The sequence below is a fragment of the Triturus cristatus genome, chromosome 4_1 (assembly GCF_964204655.1).
Source record: "Triturus cristatus chromosome 4_1, aTriCri1.1, whole genome shotgun sequence".
In the NCBI taxonomy this organism is placed as follows: domain Eukaryota; kingdom Metazoa; phylum Chordata; class Amphibia; order Caudata; family Salamandridae; genus Triturus; species Triturus cristatus.
In genome coordinates, this window is record NC_140585.1 from 1,198,524,458 (window position 1) to 1,198,547,707 (window position 23,250).

Consider the following 23,250-nt stretch of genomic DNA (forward strand, 5'->3'; position numbering starts at 1 on the left):
CTACTCCACTCTACTCTACGCCATTCCACCCCTTTGCCACTCTACTCTACGCAGCACAACTGTACTCCATGTCAATCTACTCCACTCCACCCCCCTCTTTGCCACTCTACTGTGCTCCCCTCTAGTCTATGCCAGTCCATTCTATGGCACTCCAATCTATACCAATCTACTATAACCATTCAACTCTACTCCACTCTATTCTACACCACTCTATGACACTCTACGCCATTTCACTCCACTTTATGCCACTCCACTTCACACAGTGCCATTCATTGGCATTTCATGCTACTACACGCTATAGCACTCTACACCATTATACTCTACGCCACTCTAGTCTATGCCACTCCACTGTATGCCAATCCTCTGCATGCCTTTCAAATCCATTCCACGCTAAGGCACTTTACACTACTCCATTTTATGCCACTCTACTCAATGCCACTCCACCCTGTGCCACTCCACTCTACCTCTACTCTACCTCACTGTACTCGATGCCACTCTACTCTACGCCACTCCACGCCATGCCACTCTACTCTACCTCACTTTACTGTATGCCACTCCACTTTAATCTATTCTACTGTACACCACTCTACTCTACGCCACTCCACACCACTTTACGCCCCTCCACTCTGCAGGAGCCAAACCCCAATAATCTCCTGAACCCCAATATCGTATAACCCAAAAATTGACCTTTAGTAGTTCAACTCTGAAACACTTGCATTAATCTAGCGGCAAGAGATCACCCTCCCCTTCAATCGAATACATTTAACAGAGTAAAACCATTTTTACAAACTGGGACCATTTAAGAACAGAGTTTAGGATCAAAATTAGGTTCAAGAGGTTTATTATAGAGGCATTGATAGAACAAATACAGAGGAATGCAGATTGTAGTCATAAAGACTTAGATTTACAGTAAATACAGAATCATAAAGTATGTCAGAACCTAAATTCGTGTCAAACTCAAAAAGAGAACTACATCATTCTATTGAGGAGAAAAATATCAGAATAATAGGGCAGAGTCTTGGGAGGAAAAGGGAAAGCCTTCCCCCATCTTCCAAAACCAGGGTTTTTTATAAACAAAACTGCAAATTCAGCATGGCATGATTATGGCTCGCATTGGCAAATCACAAAGAGTTTTTTAAATCTGAAAGATACTTATCACTAACCCATTTCTTAAGGTAAGCAAAATATTTTGCTCGCTTCCTCAGCAACTGCACCCCGCATATGTACAACCCAATATGAAACATTTATTAACAATATCCCATGGAATAATGCTCCTTTTGCTTGCTTTCATCAGACCTTCCGGTGGAAATCCTTCAAATTGATACTTTAGGTACTGCTCCCTTCAACTTCTTGTGCTGTCACTCTCTCTTTCATCCCATCCATTTTCTCTCTCTCTCCTTTCCCTTCTACCCTTTCACCACTTTTCTCTATTTTCTTCCCCCTTTCTTTCTCGCTCTCTTGCAGCTACCCTTGCTTGCAGCAAATAAGCTCGGGAAGCTGAGGAAAGTGAAAGGACTTGAATAGAAATTCTCAGAAACTTAGAATTAATAAGTAGCTAGATAAATATTTGTGCTGTCATCCATCATTACATTGTTAACATTTACATTGTTAATTAACATTTTAAATGCATTTCAATGAGAGATTAGGAATTTGGGTTGGGGTTAGGTTTAGACATAAGTGTTGGATTAGGTTTAGAGGTTGAGGTAGGGTTTGGGCCTATGAACTCTAACCCAAAGAGAGGTCGGGTTTAGGTTGAGGACTAAGGATAAGATATACTCTTTTGAAAAGTCAAAATTAGCCACTTTAGTACACTTTGACAGTGTAATAGTATACCAGAGGACATAAAGAAAACAACAATGTGAAGATGGGGACAACCTGTTTTTGTGGCGGTTAAATACATGTAAATCATATGGTGTTGATGCAGTGTTGTGTCGATGTGGCGGTGAAATGTAAATGTCTATGGTGTAGTGGTTGTGGATGTAGCAACATCTCTTTCTTTAGTCTTTGAACGGAAACTGTTTTTTTCTTCTGGAAACTCAATAGTGATTGTTCTATTCGAAACCCAAGGGCAACAATTTCCACAAAATGCAATCATAAACAGAAGACAAATAAACACCTTACCTGTGCTTCTTGACACAGAAACTTGTAGGAAATTCAGTGCGAGAGATCTCAATGTAAGAGTCAGTAATAAAGGCCAAAGCTTATTTCTTAAAAACCAAGGGACAGCTGTGCACAGGGCAAACAAACAACTGATGCATCAAAGGGATTTAACCATTCTGTGTCTATGGAAAAATATGTGATACTTAAGGGCCATCCATGTCTCTTAAGGGCCACTCGTTCTCCAGTTGTGAGCCAATCAAGAGTTCTTAGGTAGTGGGCTGTTGACTCAAAGACACAACAAATACACTCCTACAAGTCTACATGTTTCGAGATCCCCATTCCAAGTGAAGTTAATTATGAAGGTAGCCAGACGTTCCTTGGTAAACAAACAAAAAATTGCCTGCCCTAGACCCTACTGAAAGCAGTGGTGGCCAAAAAGTTGCCCTCTCTTGAAAAAGCCAATAAGATATTCATTGAGATTGGTTATTATTGAAAACAGGAATAGGACATTGCATTCCCTTGTCTGAAGAGAGGTCATATCAGGGTGGAATCCAAGGTTCTGTATTGAATAGACTTTAGTCAGGCAGATGTTCACCTCAGAGGACCAAAAGAATTGAAAGGTGAGGCAGCTGCTACCACAAACCAGTATCACCGATCACAGTTTAATATTCAGAGACTTTCAGTTAGTCTGAAATCACTTGGCAGTGGCATCAACGTTATTTAAACTGAGAAAGCTCTGGTGCCATGCACATAAGAAAGCATTGGCAAGCATAGGTCTAGCACTGACTGCCAGCCTTTTCGGACTTGTCAGTGCCTGTTTTGGTTTGTTGTGGTTTTTATAAAATGGTATTGGTGCGGGAGCTGCAGGCCACTTGCCAATAATTGTTTTCTTTTAATAATGTTGGCTCAATACAAAAATATTTTTGGGGTTTCAAAAAGCACACACTCCTGTAGTTGTTCCTAGCACTAAAGCAAACTACTTTGAGTGCTGATGTGCTTATTATGAAAGGACAGAATGAAGTTTGGCAATGGCTAAAGTGGGCTGACCCAATGTCCCATACATTATGCCGTAAGGGGTGGAAGTAAAACATGACTCACACAAAACTAACCCATGGACGAAGAAGTAGTGGTTGAAACCCTTATAGGTTAGTATATATAGTGCTTTCCTAAAATTAAAAGATCTTGGCTAGCAGTAGACCTAAAAAATTAAAGTTTTACGAGCAAATAAAGGGAATCTAATAGCAATGATGTCATCAATTTTATGAATGGTTGTTGTTTTTAAAGAGGTGTGGAGAATACAGTGACCCTGTGATTTCCAATATTCAGTAACTTTTGAATTTGGACGTGTGATTTTATATCAGGAGTCAACGTAGTTGCAAATGTTTGTGTCATTCAAGGCCTGAAATGCCACGTCCTACCAGCCATCCTCCGACCCAATCATGTCAGCCATGCTGACCCATTACCTGCTGCTGATTGAAGGTGTATGCGCACTGCTCAAACTGTTCATCCCTGGTTTCTACAGTTTTGCCCAGTTTTTGAAGCACCTAGAAAAATACAAGAAGATTGTTATTTCATGAAAAGCCTGTATCAACATTAATACAGACCCCAGGGTGCCCCTGGCAGGAGTGACTAGTTTATCCAGTTGTAGTTGCTTCCTTACATTTTATTTTTGGTACATAAAATTCTGTTTTTGGTCATAAATGCCGGACTATGAAGACCAGAATGTAAATAAATAGCAGTATTGAAAGATTTACTTACATCTGACATGGATTATTCAAGATTTTTTTTAAATATTTTGTAATTTGCCTTTCTTTGTTTTAGGGAGCGCATTGTACATTCCTTGTTCTATGTCCCAAACATATAGACTGATATTTACTGAGATTTTGTGTCATGCTTGAGTCACAAAAGTGATACAAATTGATGCAAAATCTATTTTTTTCAAGTTTACTTTACAGCGCAAGGCTTTTTTGCACTTGAAATTGACTTGAAATTCAAGTGATGTTTTGCATTACTTTATGCCAAGGGAGCCCTGCATGGGTGTTCCCATACAACTGCCCAACTTTTTTTTACACAAAACCCTATGTACAAAAAAAAAAGTACATAGGGTTTTGCATCAAAAAATAATGCCCTTTAATATCAAGGAGAAATGCTTTTACTTCTCCATTCTCTTTCTAGTTCCATAGGTGCTAATGCTGTACGGCACACATACAAAGTAAGAATTTTTTTTAAGTTACTGTTAGCATAGGATACTCTTCCAGTACAAAACCTATATTAGACTTACACAGACACCTTTACACTGTGGTGCAGAGGTGAGTGCATGGTGCTCAGCTGCCTGATTGTTCCTCAACACTAGGGAGAGAAGAGAAGCCTGCCAAATCTCTGTGGATATGGTGCTTTCCTACTGTCTCCTTCGTACAGAGTGCAACATTTTTGGCTGCTGCACTGCGTTGCATGAAAATTTTGTAAATAGACCCCATATCATTTTTTGTATTATGTTTTTACTTGAAAAATGTGAAAGCAGCATTTCTACAGGTTTTTTTCCAACACATTGCCATATAAGGTTGTCCCATTTTTTTGTCCTGTATAAAAAGCATTATGTAATATGGCACTTTGACAAGTTCCATTAGATTTTACTCAAACAGCAAATGTGGGGCGAGATGAAGGCTTACTCTATATTTTACTTGGGGAAACTTTACCTAATTTGTCCCAAAATTAACAATGCTTACACACACTCCTCTCAGAATGACTGCAGAGCACAATAAGTCACAGGGGCTGCTCGACAACATTATCCTTAAGACGCTCACTAGCTGCAGCTGCTGAACGTTGTGCAGCTGAGTTTTCAGGCCCAATGACATCCTTATGATTTTCACACATTTCCCTCACACTAACTCGTTTAGGCGCCTTTTTCTTGTATTTATTATTTTATGGGCACCTACAGCAAGAAAACTCTTAAGTGAGAGTGACACATGACCAATAAAGAAGTAGATGTCAAACCACATTCTGCTCTAGACTCGAGGAAAGGCCTACCCAGACACGCATGCTAATTTGCACTGGCCGTAATTCCTAAGTATTTTGGGGCATATCAGCAAGGGCAGACGATAATTATCGCTCAGCACGCTTAGCGAGAGGATAATTATCGCCAGCTAATGCAGAATTTTATCGCTGAGATAGCGTGCTATCAGCAACGCTTATCTCAACAGCGATAAAATTCCAGGCACAAGATGCCAAATGTGCGATTATCGCTGGATTTCCAGCGATAATCTCACAATGTTTGGTGATAGCTTGCTGATAGGGCAGGAAAGACTCAGCCATGATATCCACCTTCCATTGGATATCATGGCTTAGTCAGACTGAGAGCAGGCATAAGGAAAGTAGCGATAACCGCGGTTAAAGCTACTTTTCTTATCGCTCTGCATGTTAGCGTGCAGCTTGATAATTGGAGAAATGTCAGTTAGCAACATTTTTCCAGTTATTTTGGGGAGGAACGCCCATTTTGCATCTCATTAGAGATGCAAAGCTGGGCGTTAAGGGAAAGGGCATTGAGGCATGGAAACACGCGTTAGCCTGTCCATGCTGATAATGCGATAAAATTATCGCCGCTTTTCGTCCGAAAACAGACGCTAAAGCGGCGATAATTTTATCGCTGGCCCTTGCTGATATGCCCCTTTGTTAATTACGTGCACAGCATTACATGTCCAGTTTGGCCTCAGTGTTCCTTCCGTCTCATAAATCTAAAGTCCATCCTCCTACAACACCCAAAAAGGTGACTGGCATTTTCGGTCACTGCTTTGCCCTACCCCGCCACTGATGCTCAAGACTGCTTTGGTGGGTAGAGTGACGTCATCAGTTACACCTCAGTTCAATGCCGATAGCTAACCTCAGCTGTGAGGGGCCTTAGAATGAGATACAATAAATAAAATACTGTATAAAGACACCATCAGATATGAGGAGAAGAGGAAGTATAAAGACATTCCTGCGAAGCACGAGGAGGTCAGAGTGCATGTTGAGTCTTATTCACTCTCCCTAACAAAACATATGCTGTTATAATATATACCAGATAGTATATACCTCCTTATGACGAATTCTTAAAATGAAGGAAGCCAGCCTGACAAATACAGGCTGTTGAAAATTCACTTTGAGTTGTGAAAATGAAAAAAAAATCCTTTTTGCCAAATCCAGTGATTTTCCTGAAAAAACTACAAGACCGAGTCGGGATCGTCAGCCTGGTGAAGGCCTTTCGAAGTGAAATATTTAGCAAGACAGTTTTTTTTTAATAAATCTTTTTATTAAACAATCTCGACATACATGCAAATATGCACAACATCAATAGTCACATGTTCAAAAGAAGGAGCCTCACAGGTGGACCTCTTTCTCCAACATCCATCGCCACCGCAAGTGTCATCACTGCAGGTTCCAACATCCAATGCTACAGGAACTAAAACCATTGCTTCCCTGCCAAAACCATCTTTAAACGAAGAATCAAAAGACAAAACGTATCCCCTAACATCCATCCCCACAGGTAGTGACATGGCCTTGTGCCATCTTCATACTTCAATAACCTCCTCAGGGCATCCTAATGCCAAGAGTTACCTATGGGTACCTGCGGACTTTGGCGTCTCCTGTCAGCAATACATTGCATTTAGCTTCTCTATCTTCACCACGAGCTGTTAGTGGTCCCTAGTTTCCAGTTTTTAGTGGGTGTGGAAGATGCCCCCAGGGCAGGGATGGAGATTATTTGCCCATCACACTCTGCCTTGTGCACGGTTACAGTCCTGCCTGGTTCAAAATGGCCACTTCCTTTTTCTAACCTTAGGTTCCCTAATAGCCAATTTATCAATCAGAGATGGCTATCATTGACTTCCGGGTTGATGATTTATCAATTTCCAAATTCTGGCAATCTTTATGACAGTGCTCCTTTAGGTCTATGTCTGGTAACATTCGTTGTTGGTGGGTTATCCCCCTGCAGACGCTCACCAGGCCCACTTCCTTCACATGCACAATTTTTGTGTTATTGGGCCCCCCCTCTGTTTCTTATGTAGCAGCTTACTACTTAATTATTTCTAGTTGTTTTTGAAGCCTTGCTAATAGGAACCAGTCTCCAGCTTCCACCTAGCTCAAGTGTTCCTCAGGAATAATGGTGGGAAGTGTCTCAGCTATTAAATTTCCTTGAATATTGTCAAGGGTGTTTTTAATTAGTATTAAATTCCTAAACTTGCAAAAATGTATAGCGACCTCCTGACTATTTTCCTGAGCTACCTGGACAACATTATTTTCTCTCGCTTCCCAATCCTGTTTTTCCTTTGTCCTACACCACCAACTTCTGCAGTACAAACGGGGTTGAGGGCATTAGGAAATTTTCATCCTCATTACCTTGCTCAGAGTCCAACCAAACCACTAAGACCAACCCAAAAGAAAACAACAAACATTCATATCCTCCTAAAACTTCTTTATAAGCAACTTAAAGTATGAACGTATCTCTCACCCTGTCACCTCCACATCTGATGTCAACACCCCAATAAATTACTTCAAAACATTTGTGGAAAGTCATATAACCATGCCTTTGAAGTCTTCAAACATCCCACCATCATCCACACCTTGAAGTCGGGAAAGGGATTATTGGGTAATGTCATTAACTGGTTTTCCTCTTGCCAGAGAATTCATTCACTTGGGCTCCAACAGGCCCTAGAAGATCCCTATCACCTACAGAGTCCTTCAGTGTTCCATCTTTCCCCCGCCATTTTTAACCCATACTTTGAGCCCCTTAGGACTCTTCTCACCAGCAACAGCATCTGAAATCAACCATTTGCCAACAACAGTGCTCAGCCCCAACCTGAAGCTTACCCCCACCAACTCAGAATTCCGTCTACTTGCCAAGAACAGCAAGCAATACCTAGTCCAAAGTTGGCTCAGTTAAATGTAGATAAACTGGAACATATCCAATCCCCAACCCTTTCCCAATGCTATGCTACTTGACTTCACCCACAGCACCAACCTCACCTTCAAGAAACAAATTGGCAAACAGCCAGAATATCGAGTTTTTTATTTTGACCTACCATAATATCGAGTTTTAAATATCGTAGGTCAAGAATATCGACAGCAAGAATGTTGTGGTATAGAATATCGACAGTAAGGTAAGAAATATCGTTTTTTTAAATATCGAAGACAGTAATAACGTTTGTAAAAATATCGTTGTTAATAATATCGAGGTTTATATTAGTGTTCTGTATTTTAGCATGTGTGTTAAAAGTATGTGACGTTATTTTTTGGTATTAGTGTAGTTTTTTTTAAATGTGTTAAATTTTTAGCAGTAAATATTTTTATGTAAATTAATTTTTGCGTAATTTAGTTCTGTAGCGGGTTGTGTGTTTATAGGGGAATAGGGTGGAAAGTAGTTTAATTATAATAACGTAATTATTAATGTTTATTTATTAGTATTTATAATTCATTTATTATTAATTAATTATTAATTGGTTATTAATAATATTAGGGAATTAATAGATAATTATATAAATTGTGTAATTGTTTCAGGAGCGGGTTGTGGGTTTGTAGGGGAATAGGGTGGGAAGTAATTTAATTATAATAAAGTCATTATTAATAATTATTTATTAGTATGTGTAATTAATGTATTATTAATTATTAATTAATATTAATTAAATAATAGATCATTGTATTAATTTTGTTATTTTTTAGGAGCGGGTTGTGGGTTTATAGGGGAGTAGGGTGGGAAGTAATTTAATTTTAATAAAGTAATTATTAATATGTATTTATTATTATTTAGAATTATTTTATTATTAATTAATTAAAAATTTGGGTATTCATTAGTATTAATAATTTATTGATAATTATATTTATTGTGTTTTTTATGAGCGGGTTGTGAGTTTATAGGGGAATAGGGCAGGAAGTAATGTAATTATAAAAAAGTAAATATTAATATTTATTTATTCGTATTTATAAATAATGTATAAATTATTAATTATTAATTGGGTATTTATTTTTAATAATTATTTAATTGATAAGTATGTAAATTGTAACCCTCTGCTATCCAACACTTTCCCTACTGTTGCACTCACTGGAGTGGGAATAGTAATTTTTACCCCTACGCTATCCAACACTTTCCCTACTGTTGCACTCACTGGAGTGGGAATACTAATTTTTACCCTTACGATAACCAACACTTTCTCTACTGTTGCACTCACTGGAGTGGGAATAGTAATTTTTTACCCCTACGCTATACAACACTTACCCTACTGTTGCACTCACTGGAGCGGGAATAGTAATTTGTACCCCTACGCTATCCAACACTTTCCCTACTGTTGCACTCACTAGAGTGGGAATAGTTATTTTTACCTGTACGCTATCCAACACTTTCCCTACTGTTGCACTCACTGGAGTGGGAATAGTAATTTATACCCCTATGCTATCCAACACTTTCCCTACTGTTGCACTCTTTGGAGTAGGAATAATAATTTTATCCTCTCCGCTATCAAATATTTTGTCAACTGTTTTAGTTAATGTAGTGTAATATGTATTTTAAAAAGATTTAAAATATTGTAATCATTTAAGTAGTTATATATATTTTTTATTGTAATTTATATTATTGGTGTATGTGTATATATATGTATTTATAATTTTTCATTTGTTTTTTAGCAATTTATAAGTTATTAAAATAATTATTTATAAATATTATTAAGTAAGTATATATTATATTTTTTAGATATATATGTTTAATTCATTTTTACATTATGGTGCCGAATCAGATCCGGTAAAAAAAAAAAATTCCGTACGACTCGTATCCGTATTTTTTTCCGTACAAGTCACGTCCGACCCGTGAAGTACGATTCGTATGGGAAAAAGTACATATGGATCGGCCCGATCCGTACGAATCGTAGCGGAAAAAGTTGTACGAGACGTACCCGGACACTTTTCCGTACGAGTCGTAAAAATACAGTCCGAGCGTACAAGTACGATCTGGACCGGCTATCCGATTTACGAATCGTACGGAAAACGTCCCGTACACAGGGAATGACTCTACCCACTACAAAGTGAAGTTTGTACGACTCGTAGCCCGGGAAAAGTTGTTCCCGGGGTACGAGTCGTACAGGCCACCCCCGCGTATGTACGCACCGTACCCCCCCACATATGTACGCACCGTACCCCCAGCGCGTACATACACGGGGGTACGGTGCGTACATACGCGGGTGGGGTACGGTGTGTACATACGTGGGTGGGGTATGGTGCGTACATACGCGGGGGGACTGTGCGTACATACGTGGGTGGGTTACGGTGCGTACATACGCGGGGGGGCCTGTACGACTCGTACCCCTGGGGACTCAGCTTTTACGGCTGTTATTGGCTCCCGTAAAAAAAGAGCCGTACGGAGTGCCGTAGGGACGAATCGTACTTGCTGGGCCGTAAAACGCTGCTTACATACGTACGGACGTCGCGTACAGGCTGTTCCGGATCAGATTTGTAGGGTTTTTTTACCCGTACGGTTTTTTGTACGATTCATACGGAAATAAGCTTTCTGTACGACTCGCACTTCCTAGGTTGTACAGACAGTTTACCGGGTACGAGTCGTACGGAGAAAACGCTCCGTACGGAGATTCGTAGGGCCTTTTTACAGCACCTAAATGTATTACTTATAATTGTAAACATTTTTTAATATTTTAACAGTTTATTTGAGTTATATGTGTTATTTACTTTATTTTACATTCTTTTTTATGCATAAAAAAACGATATTTTTAACAATGATTTTTTTTACAGATATTTTTGTACTTACCATTATGTAGATAGGACTTCGATATTCTTGACATCTATATTCTTGTGTCGATATTTCTGTAGGTCGATATTGTGACTCTCGATATTCTGTCAGTGATCCAAGCAAATCACAAAGAGAACCTGGTACTAGAAAGTGACTGAGGAACTGCATTCCAACCCCTTCTTCTTTTGCAACAGGAACATGGCAATGCCCTGCTGAATGGCTTTAAAGACCCAACACTGGGCCCTCCAAAAGACTTCCTCCACACCACAGAACTCCCCATCAAGGGTATGAAGAAATATGATCACATTACCCTCACCACAATCGAACGTAAGTGTCTCCCCTAGGTGACCACACCTTCTTTAAAACCAGCTGCATCATCTACAGAGCCATAATTACTGGAATACCTCCTTATCTGGCTGACAAGCTCACCATCTCTGGTGGCTCTTGGCACACCTGCAATGAGGACTGAAGCAGATGGGAGACAAAGTAGTTTAAAAACCAAGGCAAAGGGCATTCTGCCTCTAGGTACCAAGGTTCTGGAGTGACATCCTGGTATTCATCAGGACCACCAAAACTCTGATTCAATCTAGCAAATAGCTGAAGACACATTTGCCTAACGAACTCTACATCATGACTCAGTCAAAAGCCACTCTCACTGTAAGAAACTGGCTACCACTTCAATCACATGTTAACTGTAAACGTTGTCCCGTTACAATGCTCTGCTGCTTTTGAACAGATTCATGCTCTCTCCTTGAGCCCCTGTTTTCATTGTTCGAGGCCAGCTGTTACACATATGCCCTCCTTTCTGAAAGATACTAAGGATGTCCTTTATCTACTGACAGACAGGAAGTTTGACACCAAGAAAGCGAGCTTGATTAGTTTGAATGTTGAGTCCCTGTATACCAGCATTCCCCAACAAGCCACATCGAAAGTAATAGACACACTTTTTTTCAAACATGAGTTGGAACCACATTACACCATTGTTCTATGTGTTGGATTGTGCACACATGGCCCTGACATGTAAATACTTGGAATATGAGAGGAAATATTTGTCTTTAGATACTCAGGACGTTTATAAGCAGCACCTTTGCTCCAAGCCTGGCATGTTTATATGTACATGCTTTGAAAATTGAGTACATGTTTACACCAGTAATCCTTTCAAGAAGCATGTAAGGTTATGGAAAAGGTAGATAGATGACATCCTTCTGGTATGCAAGGAAATGAGAAGGAGGCCATGATCTTCTCAGACTAGCTTAACTCCCTTGACCACTTTTTCATATTTTTCACTACGATGAATAAGGAGACGCTATAATTTCTCGACCTAATGATTTCCGCTGAGAAGGGTGTTCGAAAGATGGCAGTGCTATAACCGACTGATAGAAACAACCTTCTTTGGTTTGAGAGCTATCACCCTCATTCTCCCAGGGAGACTCTTCCTGTGGTGCATGTGTTACCACTTAAACATAATTGCACTAAAGTGAAAGTTTATACAGCACATGCCAAGAAACTCACAAATGAATTACTGGAGAAGAACTATCCATGCCAAGGCTAGGAAGAGGGCTTTGAATAACAACAGGGACCAACTACTGGCTACCTGTACAAGCCCAGAATGGATATGCTTATTTTTTTAAACTACATTTGGTCCCATTTCCAACACCATCAGAAAAAGCATCAATAAGCACTGGCCTGGCCTTACATCAGGTACCCTTACTTTTCAGAAGGCAATGTTCTCTTTCAAGAGAGGCAGAGGTTTAAAAGTCATCCTTGTACATACACGCCCAATTAAATCTGAAGCCAAGGATAAGCAACTTGCCTTGTGGAAACAACTGGCCCCGCTGGGACACCATCCTTGCAGTAACTGCAACGTGTGTTGCCTCACACGGAAGGTGAATGAAATACACTTTGGATTACATACACTTTGGAGGTTGAAATAATTGACCATCTGTAATTCTAGGAACTAGGCGTATGCCATTTAGTGTCCATGCAATTTGATGTACATAGGCATGACCCCAGAGGCATACACACTAGTATCAGAGAGCATTGTAGCATGTTAAGATGCAAGTGTATAGCTACTAGCCACGAAATTGACGAAAAACGTTATTGAACGTGGGCACCCCAATCAGGATTTAGTTTGGTATGTCACTGAGAAACTTAAACCCTTACTCAAGGATATGACAGTACCACTGTTGGTGTTTGAACAACGCTGGATTTATTACGCTGCACACAGACTTGAGGGGGCTTAATGACAACATTGCAGGGCCAGCTCTTAATGCTCATAGAGACACTTAAAAGATATAAGCCCTCTGGGCAAACAATACCTATGGATACGTAGGTATTTGGTTCAAAACCCTATCAGCCATTAACATACAGTACACAACTTGTGCCTAGGTCTATCCAACTACTATTCATATTCCAACTAATTAAATGAAATGCTTACGCTATAGTGGACTTAATATGTGCATTAGCAATTTGGTCTATTCTGACTGTTCATACCACTATTATTTAACAATAATACTTTTCCCACCGTTTATATCTGTGTTCCTTAGTTCTAATGAAGACTTTATTTTTCTTCTGGTGGATCGTACCAGAAAGTTCCTTTAAAAATTAGTATGTCCGGAGTGTGCCTTCAACTTCCCCCCTTTTTTTGATGAAAGCATTGAATCTTCGCCAGGGTTCTGGTTATTTCACCTCAAATGCTAATATGCTGTTGGTTTTAGCTTTTAAAGGTCAAGATTGGTCGTTGTAGGCACTACATTTCCCAGCAGTCCTGTTGACGGACTCATGCAAGGAGCATTGCAGTGAAGACGTCAGATGCCTCGATCCTGCATTTAATGATGTCAGAGCTCGATACAACACACGAGCACCTTCGTGTCACAGAGGCCTAGTAGGTCTTCCGCCCGATATACTGCTTGGCGAAGTAAGTCTGCTCCCAAACTTGTGGTAGAATTGTGAGTATGTGTTGACGGATGTCCCCGCTGCCACCAACGACCCTGGGGCACCTCTGTTACAGATTATTGTGTTCCTGTTTATCTCCCAATATTACGAGTGGTTGAGGAAACTGATGATGGCTATGTGCCAATGGGGCAAATGAGTGGTTTGTATCTCCAGAATGTTTCTGCTGGATTACCCCTGACGACACATACATTACTGTCTCCTATATGTTATTATCACCTCTCTATGACTTTTCTGGTAGCTCACAATTGAAGACACATACATTAAGGTGAGTCTCCTAGATGTTATTATTGTCTCTCTATTACCTCTTCTGCTCACTACTGGATGGACAAATTCCTGATAGTTATAATTTAAATATTTTAGTACTCCATTGATATAACTCTTGGTTTACATTCATACTTATAACTTTACTTGGGTAGACACTATGCTATGGGTGATTCTCTATTTCCTTCAGGTGTCATAAAACTGTTGAATCTTTGTTTTGAGTTTAGGCCCAGAACTCAGCGTTTGACTTACTCAGAACAACTGTCAGGTTAACTGAAATTCATACTCATTTTAGTTTTTTGTTTTGTTGAGATCAAGATTGAAGGGGACTTAATCTTTAGTCAGTGCAAGTATAATACACCTTTATTGCTGAATTATTTGGAGGCACTAGCTTAATCAGTTTTGTCATTTTAATTTCCATCATTTGCCTCACATACAGAGTGTGACTACAGATGATACCTACCACCTGTAACCAGACCATGAAGATTTGGTCCACAGAAGTTAGAATAAGCTGGTATGCAGTTTGCTTAAGCATGCATCCACTTTACACAAGTGTTCTGCCTGTACTTGTAGTGCAGTGTTGCACGAGCAGTGTTGTATATTTGTGTATGTTTATCCTCACCCTGGTTGTAAATTATCACGGGTGCCATAATTCAATGATCCATGAATGCTTAATGGAATATTGTTTTGTTAATTGCTCCTTTTTAGGAACCACGGCTGCATATGTTGTTAAGGTAGTCATTCTAGTTAGGGTAAAAAGTGGAGAAAGGAATCCCCATTGCCCTGACGAATGCCCCTGAGTATTATCAGCACAAGGGTGGGCAGAAACATATTGGCCTATTGCAGATGGATTGGTCATCATATCTATCTATCATCCCTTTCCGTTTCTAGCGATACCTAATGTACCCAATTATAAAGGTGTAATCCTGGGTCTACTTTAAGGTATTTTTAGCGTTTCTGGATTTATTTTTTGTCCAGTATACCTTTGTTAGGAACTGCTCTCTAATGAGGTTGAGTCTGCCCTACTAGCATCGTCTTACCAGGGTGGGATGAGGTTGCCAAGGGTAAAGTGTGCCACAATCAGTGGAAGAGGCTTCCTCGTTCAATCTAACTGGCACTGGCAATCTAACTGCCCCGTTTGTGATCACCAATAGGGCTACCACTTACCCAAGATCTGCTGGGTGCCCAGTTAGGCATTACAGTGGACACTATTGCATTCTTTTTTATGGTTTTTGTATATTCACACTATACCAATTCCTCACACATACATAAAAATACAACGCCAGAAGTGACATTGCTCGATCTTTAACTCCAGCAGTGTCATAGAAAATGACATTGATGACCTTTGACCCTCTCAAGACACTGGTTCTTATTTCCTGTCTGCAACACATGCCTTCCGCCGCCATGTCAACAGGCGGTACAGAGCTGAGTTGTATGCATCAAACACCTTGTTGTGGTTCCACCATCAGAAACACAACACTTCCCAGACATGTAAACGTGGTGGAGAACTGAGAGGGTGGCATCTAAGGGCATCTGATGACGCATTTCGCCAAACTTTAAATGCCACATTGGAGAATTACAATTTATTGGGCTTTCTAGCTCCACAACCTGAAAGTCATTGAAGGCATTCAATGTCAAGTTCACGGTGCCAATACAGTTTTCATTTCTACAACACAACTGATTAGTTGGTAAAAGCTTCAAATTTACTTACATGTGTTTTTTTCACTTACGATTGGAGCCAAATTTCAGCATCAACTGAAAATATATTAATAGCCTATTTTATATTCGATCAAATACATAATGAACATGGCTTTTGGTTAAAACAAACAAAACATTGTTGGCTAACAATGCTATATCAAGACTTATTTTTTGCCGAACCAGGTGTGATATAATGTTCGTTCACATTAGATTGTGTTTAAAGTGTTGAGATAATTCACGATTGTAGTACACGGAGCTGCGATTTATGAGGTTTGTGGTGGATTTTAGGGACTCTTTTCCAATTTGAAAAAGTGGGGAAAAAGAAAATACTCAAACCACAAAAAAGGAGGTCAAAACAATAGTATAAAAATCTTAATGAAAACTGACAAATTGTATCTACTGTAATATTTTATTACAGCTCGGCAACCACTGGGCACGTTTACATGTACGCTGCTCTGGTGCCCTTTGAGTTTTGGGCCAATGTTTTCATTGCCAGCCTGACTGTAATGTCGTGACACTGACGCGATACGCTGAGGCGTACGCGTCAGGTCACGTGATGGGTGTTAATAAAAGAAGAGTCGCGCACGCACGTACGCCAGTAAGGCTGCGGCGGCGGACTACACCACTACGCTCTGTGTCCCGAGTCATCATTGTCCGGCTAGGCCCCCAGCGGTAGCGGTGGACACAAGACACGCGACACAACAAAGTGGCGACGAGGGTGGGCGTGCCCTCGCTGCTGTGCCTCGCGCGGGTGTGCCGGCCGTGTAGCGAGCTCCGCTCGCGGTGCTCGTGCCCCCGCAGGGAAGTAGAAGACCACGTTGTGCCCCTGGAGCGACGCTCGCGCGTGACCACGTGCGGAGTCTGGAGCGCGCACCACGCATTTGTGGCCCGGTGAAGATGGGATCGCTGCACGGTGCCTCCGTGATTCACCCTAGGCGCGCTGCCTGCCAAGTGGTCTGTCCCCCCTGAAGCCGGCCGGGAGTGCTGTCACACGCAGGCTGTGGGCGGTGCACTCTGGGAGTTCTCAGCACCGTGAGTAATGAGCCCAGCGTTTTGCATGCTTGGTGGAGGGATTTCCCTGGTTGGAGCACAGAGAAGTGCTGTGGGACAGCTGCTCAAGGCCCCCAAGTGACTGCACAGCCCTACAGAAGGCCCCCAAGTGACTGCACAGCCCTACAAGCCCGGGAGTGGTCCCACTATTAGACATCAAGGGGCGTCAGCCTGCCACAGGGGAGAGGGACACTGCAAGACACTACACCCATTTCAGCTACAGGTCCCGCCTAGCGCAGGCGGCACATGCGCAACATGACAAACATCCCCCCAATTGAGCCGTTCACAGTAGAGGGGCCCCCGTCAGCAGTGGCAGCCCGATGGAAGGATTGGGAAGACAGATTACGGATCTTCTTTGAAGCCATGAAGGTCCACAAGGACCAAAAGCGCGCAATGATCATTCATCTCGGGGGGAAGGACATTCACAATATAGTCAAGACGCTCGTGGAAAATACCCCTAAAACTCACACAACACTGATAGCCGTGTTAAATGAACACTTCGAACCAATGGCGAACCGCGATTATGAGCGATTCATATTCCGCCAGGCGCGCCAGCTCCCCAAGGAATCGCTAGACAAGTTCCACGCCCGCCTTAAGAACCTAGCAACCACCTGTGACTTCCGAGATGAGACGGAAGAGATAAGAGGACAGATAATACAGGGGTGTGCGTCAGCCAAACTGAGGGAGCGAATATTGGAAGAATCTGGTAAACCTCTGGCGGAGATACTAACGATGGGTCGGACGAAGGGGCTGTCGAAAGCGCGCGCCACGCACATGGAAGCTGCCCTGCAGGCACCGGTGAAGGTGGAGCCAGTCAACGTGGTAGCAGTCAGGCCGAAACAGAGGTGGCCCAAAAAGGGGGCGGGAGCTGCCGCTCCGGAACAGCCGAAGTCATGTGGATACTGCGGGGGACCACCACATGCCGCGGAGGAATGTCCCGCACGAGGGAAGAAGTGTCTGGGGTGCGGTCGCTGCAACCACTTCGAGAAGGTGTGCCGGTCGAAAAGATTCCGCAAACCCCGCCAAACAGTGAACGCCGTGGATGAAGGAGAACTCGTGGCCAGTGACATGGATGACGATGGCGAAGAAGAGAAAGTGGTACACAGGATACACATGATAGGCAATGCAATGTGCAAGGCGCGACGGCTCCCGCAGTGCAACGTCCGGGTAGGATCGCAAGAGATCACCACAGTGGTGGATACGGGGGCCAGCATCAACATCATGGCTGCCGCACTGCACAGCTCCATGCACCCGAAGCCCGTGTTACACCCCTCAACAATAACGGTGTTTGCGTATGGACAGGAGGAACCGCTAAAGGTGTGTGGGAAGTTCAAAACCACGATATCTCATGGAACACGGTCGATCACGTCAAACATCTACGTCACGGAAGATGGGCAAGGCATGCGCCTAGGCTGCCGAGCCGCTGAAGACCTCGGAGTAGTGACTTTCGCATTCGGAGTGCACCAAGAGTATATGCACCATATCCTGGAGGAATTTGAAGAGGTATTCCAAGGAATAGGCAAGTTCTGGGGCAAAGAAATCCACTTACACATAGATCACACCATTCAGCCAATAGCCTTGCGACACCGGCGGATAGCATTCCATCTCAGACCATTGGTGGAGGCTGAACTGAAAAAGCTGGAGGCGGCCGGAATAATCGAAAAGGTATCTGGACCTACCCCGTGGGTGTCTCCCATAGTAGTAGCAAGGAAGCCCAAGTAACCTGACGCAGTCAGGATATGCGTTGACATGCGACTCCCCAACGTCGCCATCAAGAGGGAGCGTCATCATCCCCACCATCGACGATCTCATTGGAGAGATGGCGGGTGCCAGGTGGTTCTCGAAGTTGGATCTTCGATCAGGGTACCACCAACTGGTACTGGATGAAGCGTCCCGGAACATTACCACGTTTTCAACACACGTTGGGCTAAGACGGTACACCCGGTTGAGTTTCGGAGTATCGAGTGCTGCCGAGGTGTTCCAAAACGTGATCCAGGAGCTCATCGCGGGAATTCCGGGGGCAATTAATGTCAGTGATGACATTATGGTACACGCCACGACGATCGCAGAACACAACGAGCGACTGCTACAAGTGCTTACGGCGGATAAAAGACGCAGGTCTCATGCTGCATCGAGAAAAGTGCGAGTTCCTGTGCTATAAGCTGCAGTTCTTTGGGTACACATTCTCGGTGGAGGGAGTCAACCCGGATCCGGAGAAAGTGAAGGACATTAAAGAGGCGGCTGCACCCACAAACATCACTGAAGTTCGAAGCTTTTTAGGAATGGTAAACTACTGTGGTAGATTCATCAAAGACTTGGCCAACCTAACAGCGCCTCTGAGAGAACTGACAAAAGAGTCCACCCCGTGGACGTGGGGCAGCGAGCAGGCTCGGGCCTTCGAAGAAATAAAAAATGCGCTTTCAGAAGTAACCACGCTCGCCTTCTTTGACCCTGCCAAGCTCACGCTAATCGCCGTGGATGCAGGTCCGGTTGGACTGGGCGCGGTCCTTCTGCAAAGAAAGACGAGTCAAGAGGAATGGACTCCAGTGGCTTTCGCCTGCAGGTCACTCACCGAGACGGAACAAAGTTATTCCCAGATAGAAAAAGAGGCAATTGCAATTCATTGGGGCTGTCGCCATTTCCACTTATATGTGTACGGAAAACCATTTGTAGTGGCTACTGACCACAAGCCCCTGGTGGCCCTCTTCTCGGGTACATCCACGAAACCACCACCGAGAATCGAGAAGTGGATGCTCCAGTTGCAAAATTACAACTGCAAAATAGAATACCAGCCTGGGGCACGGAATCCAGCGGACTACCTCTCTCGTCACCCTCGTAAGGCCACTCCTCAAGAAATGGAGGAAGCGGCGGAAACCGAGGAGTATGTACGATGTGTCACCGCTCAGTCGTGTCCCATACCGGTGTCCATGGCCAGCCTGCTACGTGCCACCAGTCAGGATGAATGTCTGCAAAGCCGTCCAGAACAACAACTGGAACAGAGCTAGAGAAGAGTGGAAGAGCCTGACGCCCGTGGCAAAACAGATAATGGACAGCCTTTACCATGTCAGGGAGGAGCTGACTGAGGATGACACTGGATGTCTGCTGAGGGGGCATAGACTGGTCATCCCGACGTCATTAACTCAAAGAATGGTGGACCTAGCCCATGTCGGCCATCAAGGCATGGTGAAAACCAAGTCGAGACTGCGCACTAAGGTCTGGTTTCCCCTCATGGACGACCTAGTAGAAGCCATGGTTCAGGCCTGTCACGCCTGCCAGGTCACCAGGGAAGCACCCAGGCCTGCCCCCATTGTGATGGAACCTCGTCCAAGAATACCTTGGTCCCAGATAAGCGTAGATTTTGGCAGCCTACCGGACGGAAGGCACACTCTAGTCGCCATCGATGACCACTCAAAGTATCCAGAAGTAGAAATACTGGCGGCCTTAAGCGCCAGTGAGGTGATTCCAAAACTAGAGAAGATAATGGCTACCCATGGACTGGTGAAGGAAATCAGAATGGACAATCGGTCCCCCTTCCAGAGCCAAGAGTTCGCGGCGTATCTGCAGGCTTTGGGTATTCGTCATCGGCGAATCACGCCTCGCTGGCCTCAAGCAAATGGGGAGGCCGAACGCTTCATGAGGACCCTCAACAAGGAAATACGCATTGCTCATGACAGAAGCCAGTCTGTAGAGCTCGCTATCTTTACCTTCCTCCGAAGCTATCGACAGACGCCCCACTCTACCACTGGAGCTGCCCCCGCTCACTTGCTGATGGGAAGGGTGGTCACGGACACTATACCACATCATCCAGGGTGGCGACCTGGAGCCCCAGACGACAGTGCCATTGACACCTGGCGCCGAGGAGCCTATGCGCATGCCGATACCCGACGCCGAGCGGTGGTGCCGGTCATGGTACCAGGTGACGTGGTACTTATCAAGAATCGAACACCTGGCAGCAAGTTCAGACTGCGGTTCGAAACGGAACCATGGACTGTGGAAGAGGTCAAGGGTACCTGCGTCACTGTGAGGCGAAGAGGGGAAAAGGTAACCCGAAATATTTCATATTTCAAGAAGATTCAGCCCTCCATCGGAACAGGAAGCTTGCATCAGGGGATGCACCAGGGCCGCCCTCGGAGCGTGGAGGGGTCGCCAGAGCAAACTGAGTCCATGGACACAGCGATTGGAGGAGCTGATCCCCAGTCTCGGGATGCTGACTCAAGGTGGCTCGGCCACCAGCCAGATGTGTCACTGCGAAGTGAACCGGATGCCCCGGCCGTCGGTGATGGAAATGCCAACAATGACTGTGTGGGCAGAAGTTCAGGTGTAGTGCCGGACAGTGGGGAGTCTCGCTACAACTTGCGACAGCACCCCGAGCCCTCTCGTCGCCTTAAGGACTACGTCAAGTAAGATTGTTTTGATTTGGGGTCGATAAGGTGGCATATGTTAAGGTGGGGCCAATATCAGAGTGGACAGTCTTTCGAAGTCCGGAGTATTATGATATGTCTTTGAATGTTTCGTTTTTTTGTGTGTTGGGGAGGAATGTAATGTCGTGACACTGACGCGATACGTTGAGGCGTACGCGTCAGGTCACGTGATGGGTGTTAATAAAAGAAGAGTCGCGCACGCACGTACGCCAGTAAGGCTGCGGCGGCGGACTACACCACTACGCTCTGTGTCCCGAGTCATCATTGTCCGGCTAGGCCCCCAGCAGTAGCAGTGGACACAAGACACGCGACACAACACCTGACCAATGAAAAGGCATTTGCACTGACGGACCAGTACATAATGACAGTTGTATACGGGTTAGCCAGTCCAAAAGTTAATGCAGAATTTCAAAGATCAGTGCAATCTATGTAATGTGTAAACGTCTAGCTAAACTACACTGTCATCAATGGAATCCTGATCATCTAGGCCGGATTTTTCTCGAAGGCAACATCGGAAAGTAGAGTAAATTTCATCGGAAGGCGAAACAGTTTTTCTTTTTAATGTCTCTGTGATTTGAAGTTTTTATACGAGGCATTTATGGGCCCTCGTCCACCCCAGATAATTCCTTCTAACATGGAGGTGGAAAAAGCAATAGAAGTCCGAATAATTGTTGATCAAACCACAATTAAGTTTTGTTATTACTATTATTATGGGGGGGGGGGGGGATGCGGTCAGTGCAAAAAGTTTTGGGACCCCCCTCTGCACAATTTACTTTTCAAAGGCCAGGGAGAAGAGGGGCAATAAAAGCAAACAATACAAAAATACTCCCTCACGACCTATATATTATTACTTATAATTTCAAAATACATTTTAAACATGGGCTATTCCACCAAGAATTCAATAACATATCCAACTTATTTTTTTACTTTTTTAAATTTTGTTCTAGTATTATTCTTTTATCATTGCTCATTTACAAAGTTATCAAAATTACATATTTCTATTGTTTGCAACAATCTCTAATACAAAATTATTTTCCTATACACACCCAGGTAAAGAACAAACCCACACATACCACTCATTCGTACATACACATTACATCCACATCCCATACGCAACTCTATATAGCTATCCCAGTTAACACATTCAGTTGGTTACAGTCTCTATGACCCTAAACAGGGCTGCTGCTAAAATAGTAGGATTTAGAAAGGACTTGGTCAGCGCGTTTCGGTGGCATAAAAAAACATGAGAGCCACCTTCATCAGGACCCGCCAAATATCACACCAATGGTTCTCAAAACCCTGGGATTTCCTGAAAAAAATGTAAAACTATCAGTTACTAGCCCATGACTCATAGGATTAAAAGACACAGATTGAACCAGTTTACCAACATTTTCAAACATATTTACAAAATGTGATTAAATACACAAGTGCAACCTTATCCCATTCAACAATATAGACATTAGTGATATAGACATTAGTGATAGTGATATTTCCGTAGTTATCCAGCCCTTACTATAAGAGGGCAAGGATAAGACAGAATAATCTGGTGGGTAACAAAACAACCTATTCAACTACCGTTTCCAAATTCACATACACTGCATATATCAACTATTAGAGGATGCAACACATTCCTAAATAATTTAGTTTCACCCTACCATAGTTCGCACAGCGGTACTTACTGTATATGAGTATAATACTGGGACAAGATACTTCCCAATATTGTGTGGGACAGCACCCACAATGGTACCATATGCAGGAGTTTGCACGTGTCCTAACAAAGTAAAACGGAAGAAGGCTATAAGTTATTGTTAGCTATTAGTGACTAAACTCTCCTCCATTAGTCCTTACCCCAACCTCCATCTAGAAGAAATGTTCTTACCAGAGGGCAAACATCTTCTTTCTGCTCCTTAAATATATAAGGGTTGATCACTACCAATCCGCTAATAGTCTGCTAATAGGCCCCAAAACCTGCATAGAAAAATTTAAATTTTGTATTAACCCTTG

General features: G+C 43.1%; 1 protein-coding gene across 2 annotated transcripts in view; it reads right to left on the bottom strand.

The window, feature by feature from the left end:
* BIN2 (bridging integrator 2) overlaps window positions 1-23,250 on the bottom strand; it is a 210,956-nt gene that overhangs the window by 155,294 nt on the left and 32,412 nt on the right. Inside the window, exons 3-4 of one of the 2 annotated variants that reach the window (XM_085654492.1) lie at window positions 23,126-23,214; window positions 3,564-3,644 (exon numbers count right to left, since the gene is read on the bottom strand). Coding sequence is in view for 1 of the 2 variants with exons in the window: in XM_085654491.1 (XP_085510617.1) it covers window positions 3,564-3,644 (81 nt within the window). In the remaining variant the exon portion in view is untranslated. The remainder of the gene's footprint in view (window positions 1-3,563; window positions 3,645-23,125; window positions 23,215-23,250) is intronic. The other variant, XM_085654491.1, reaches the window with a different exon arrangement.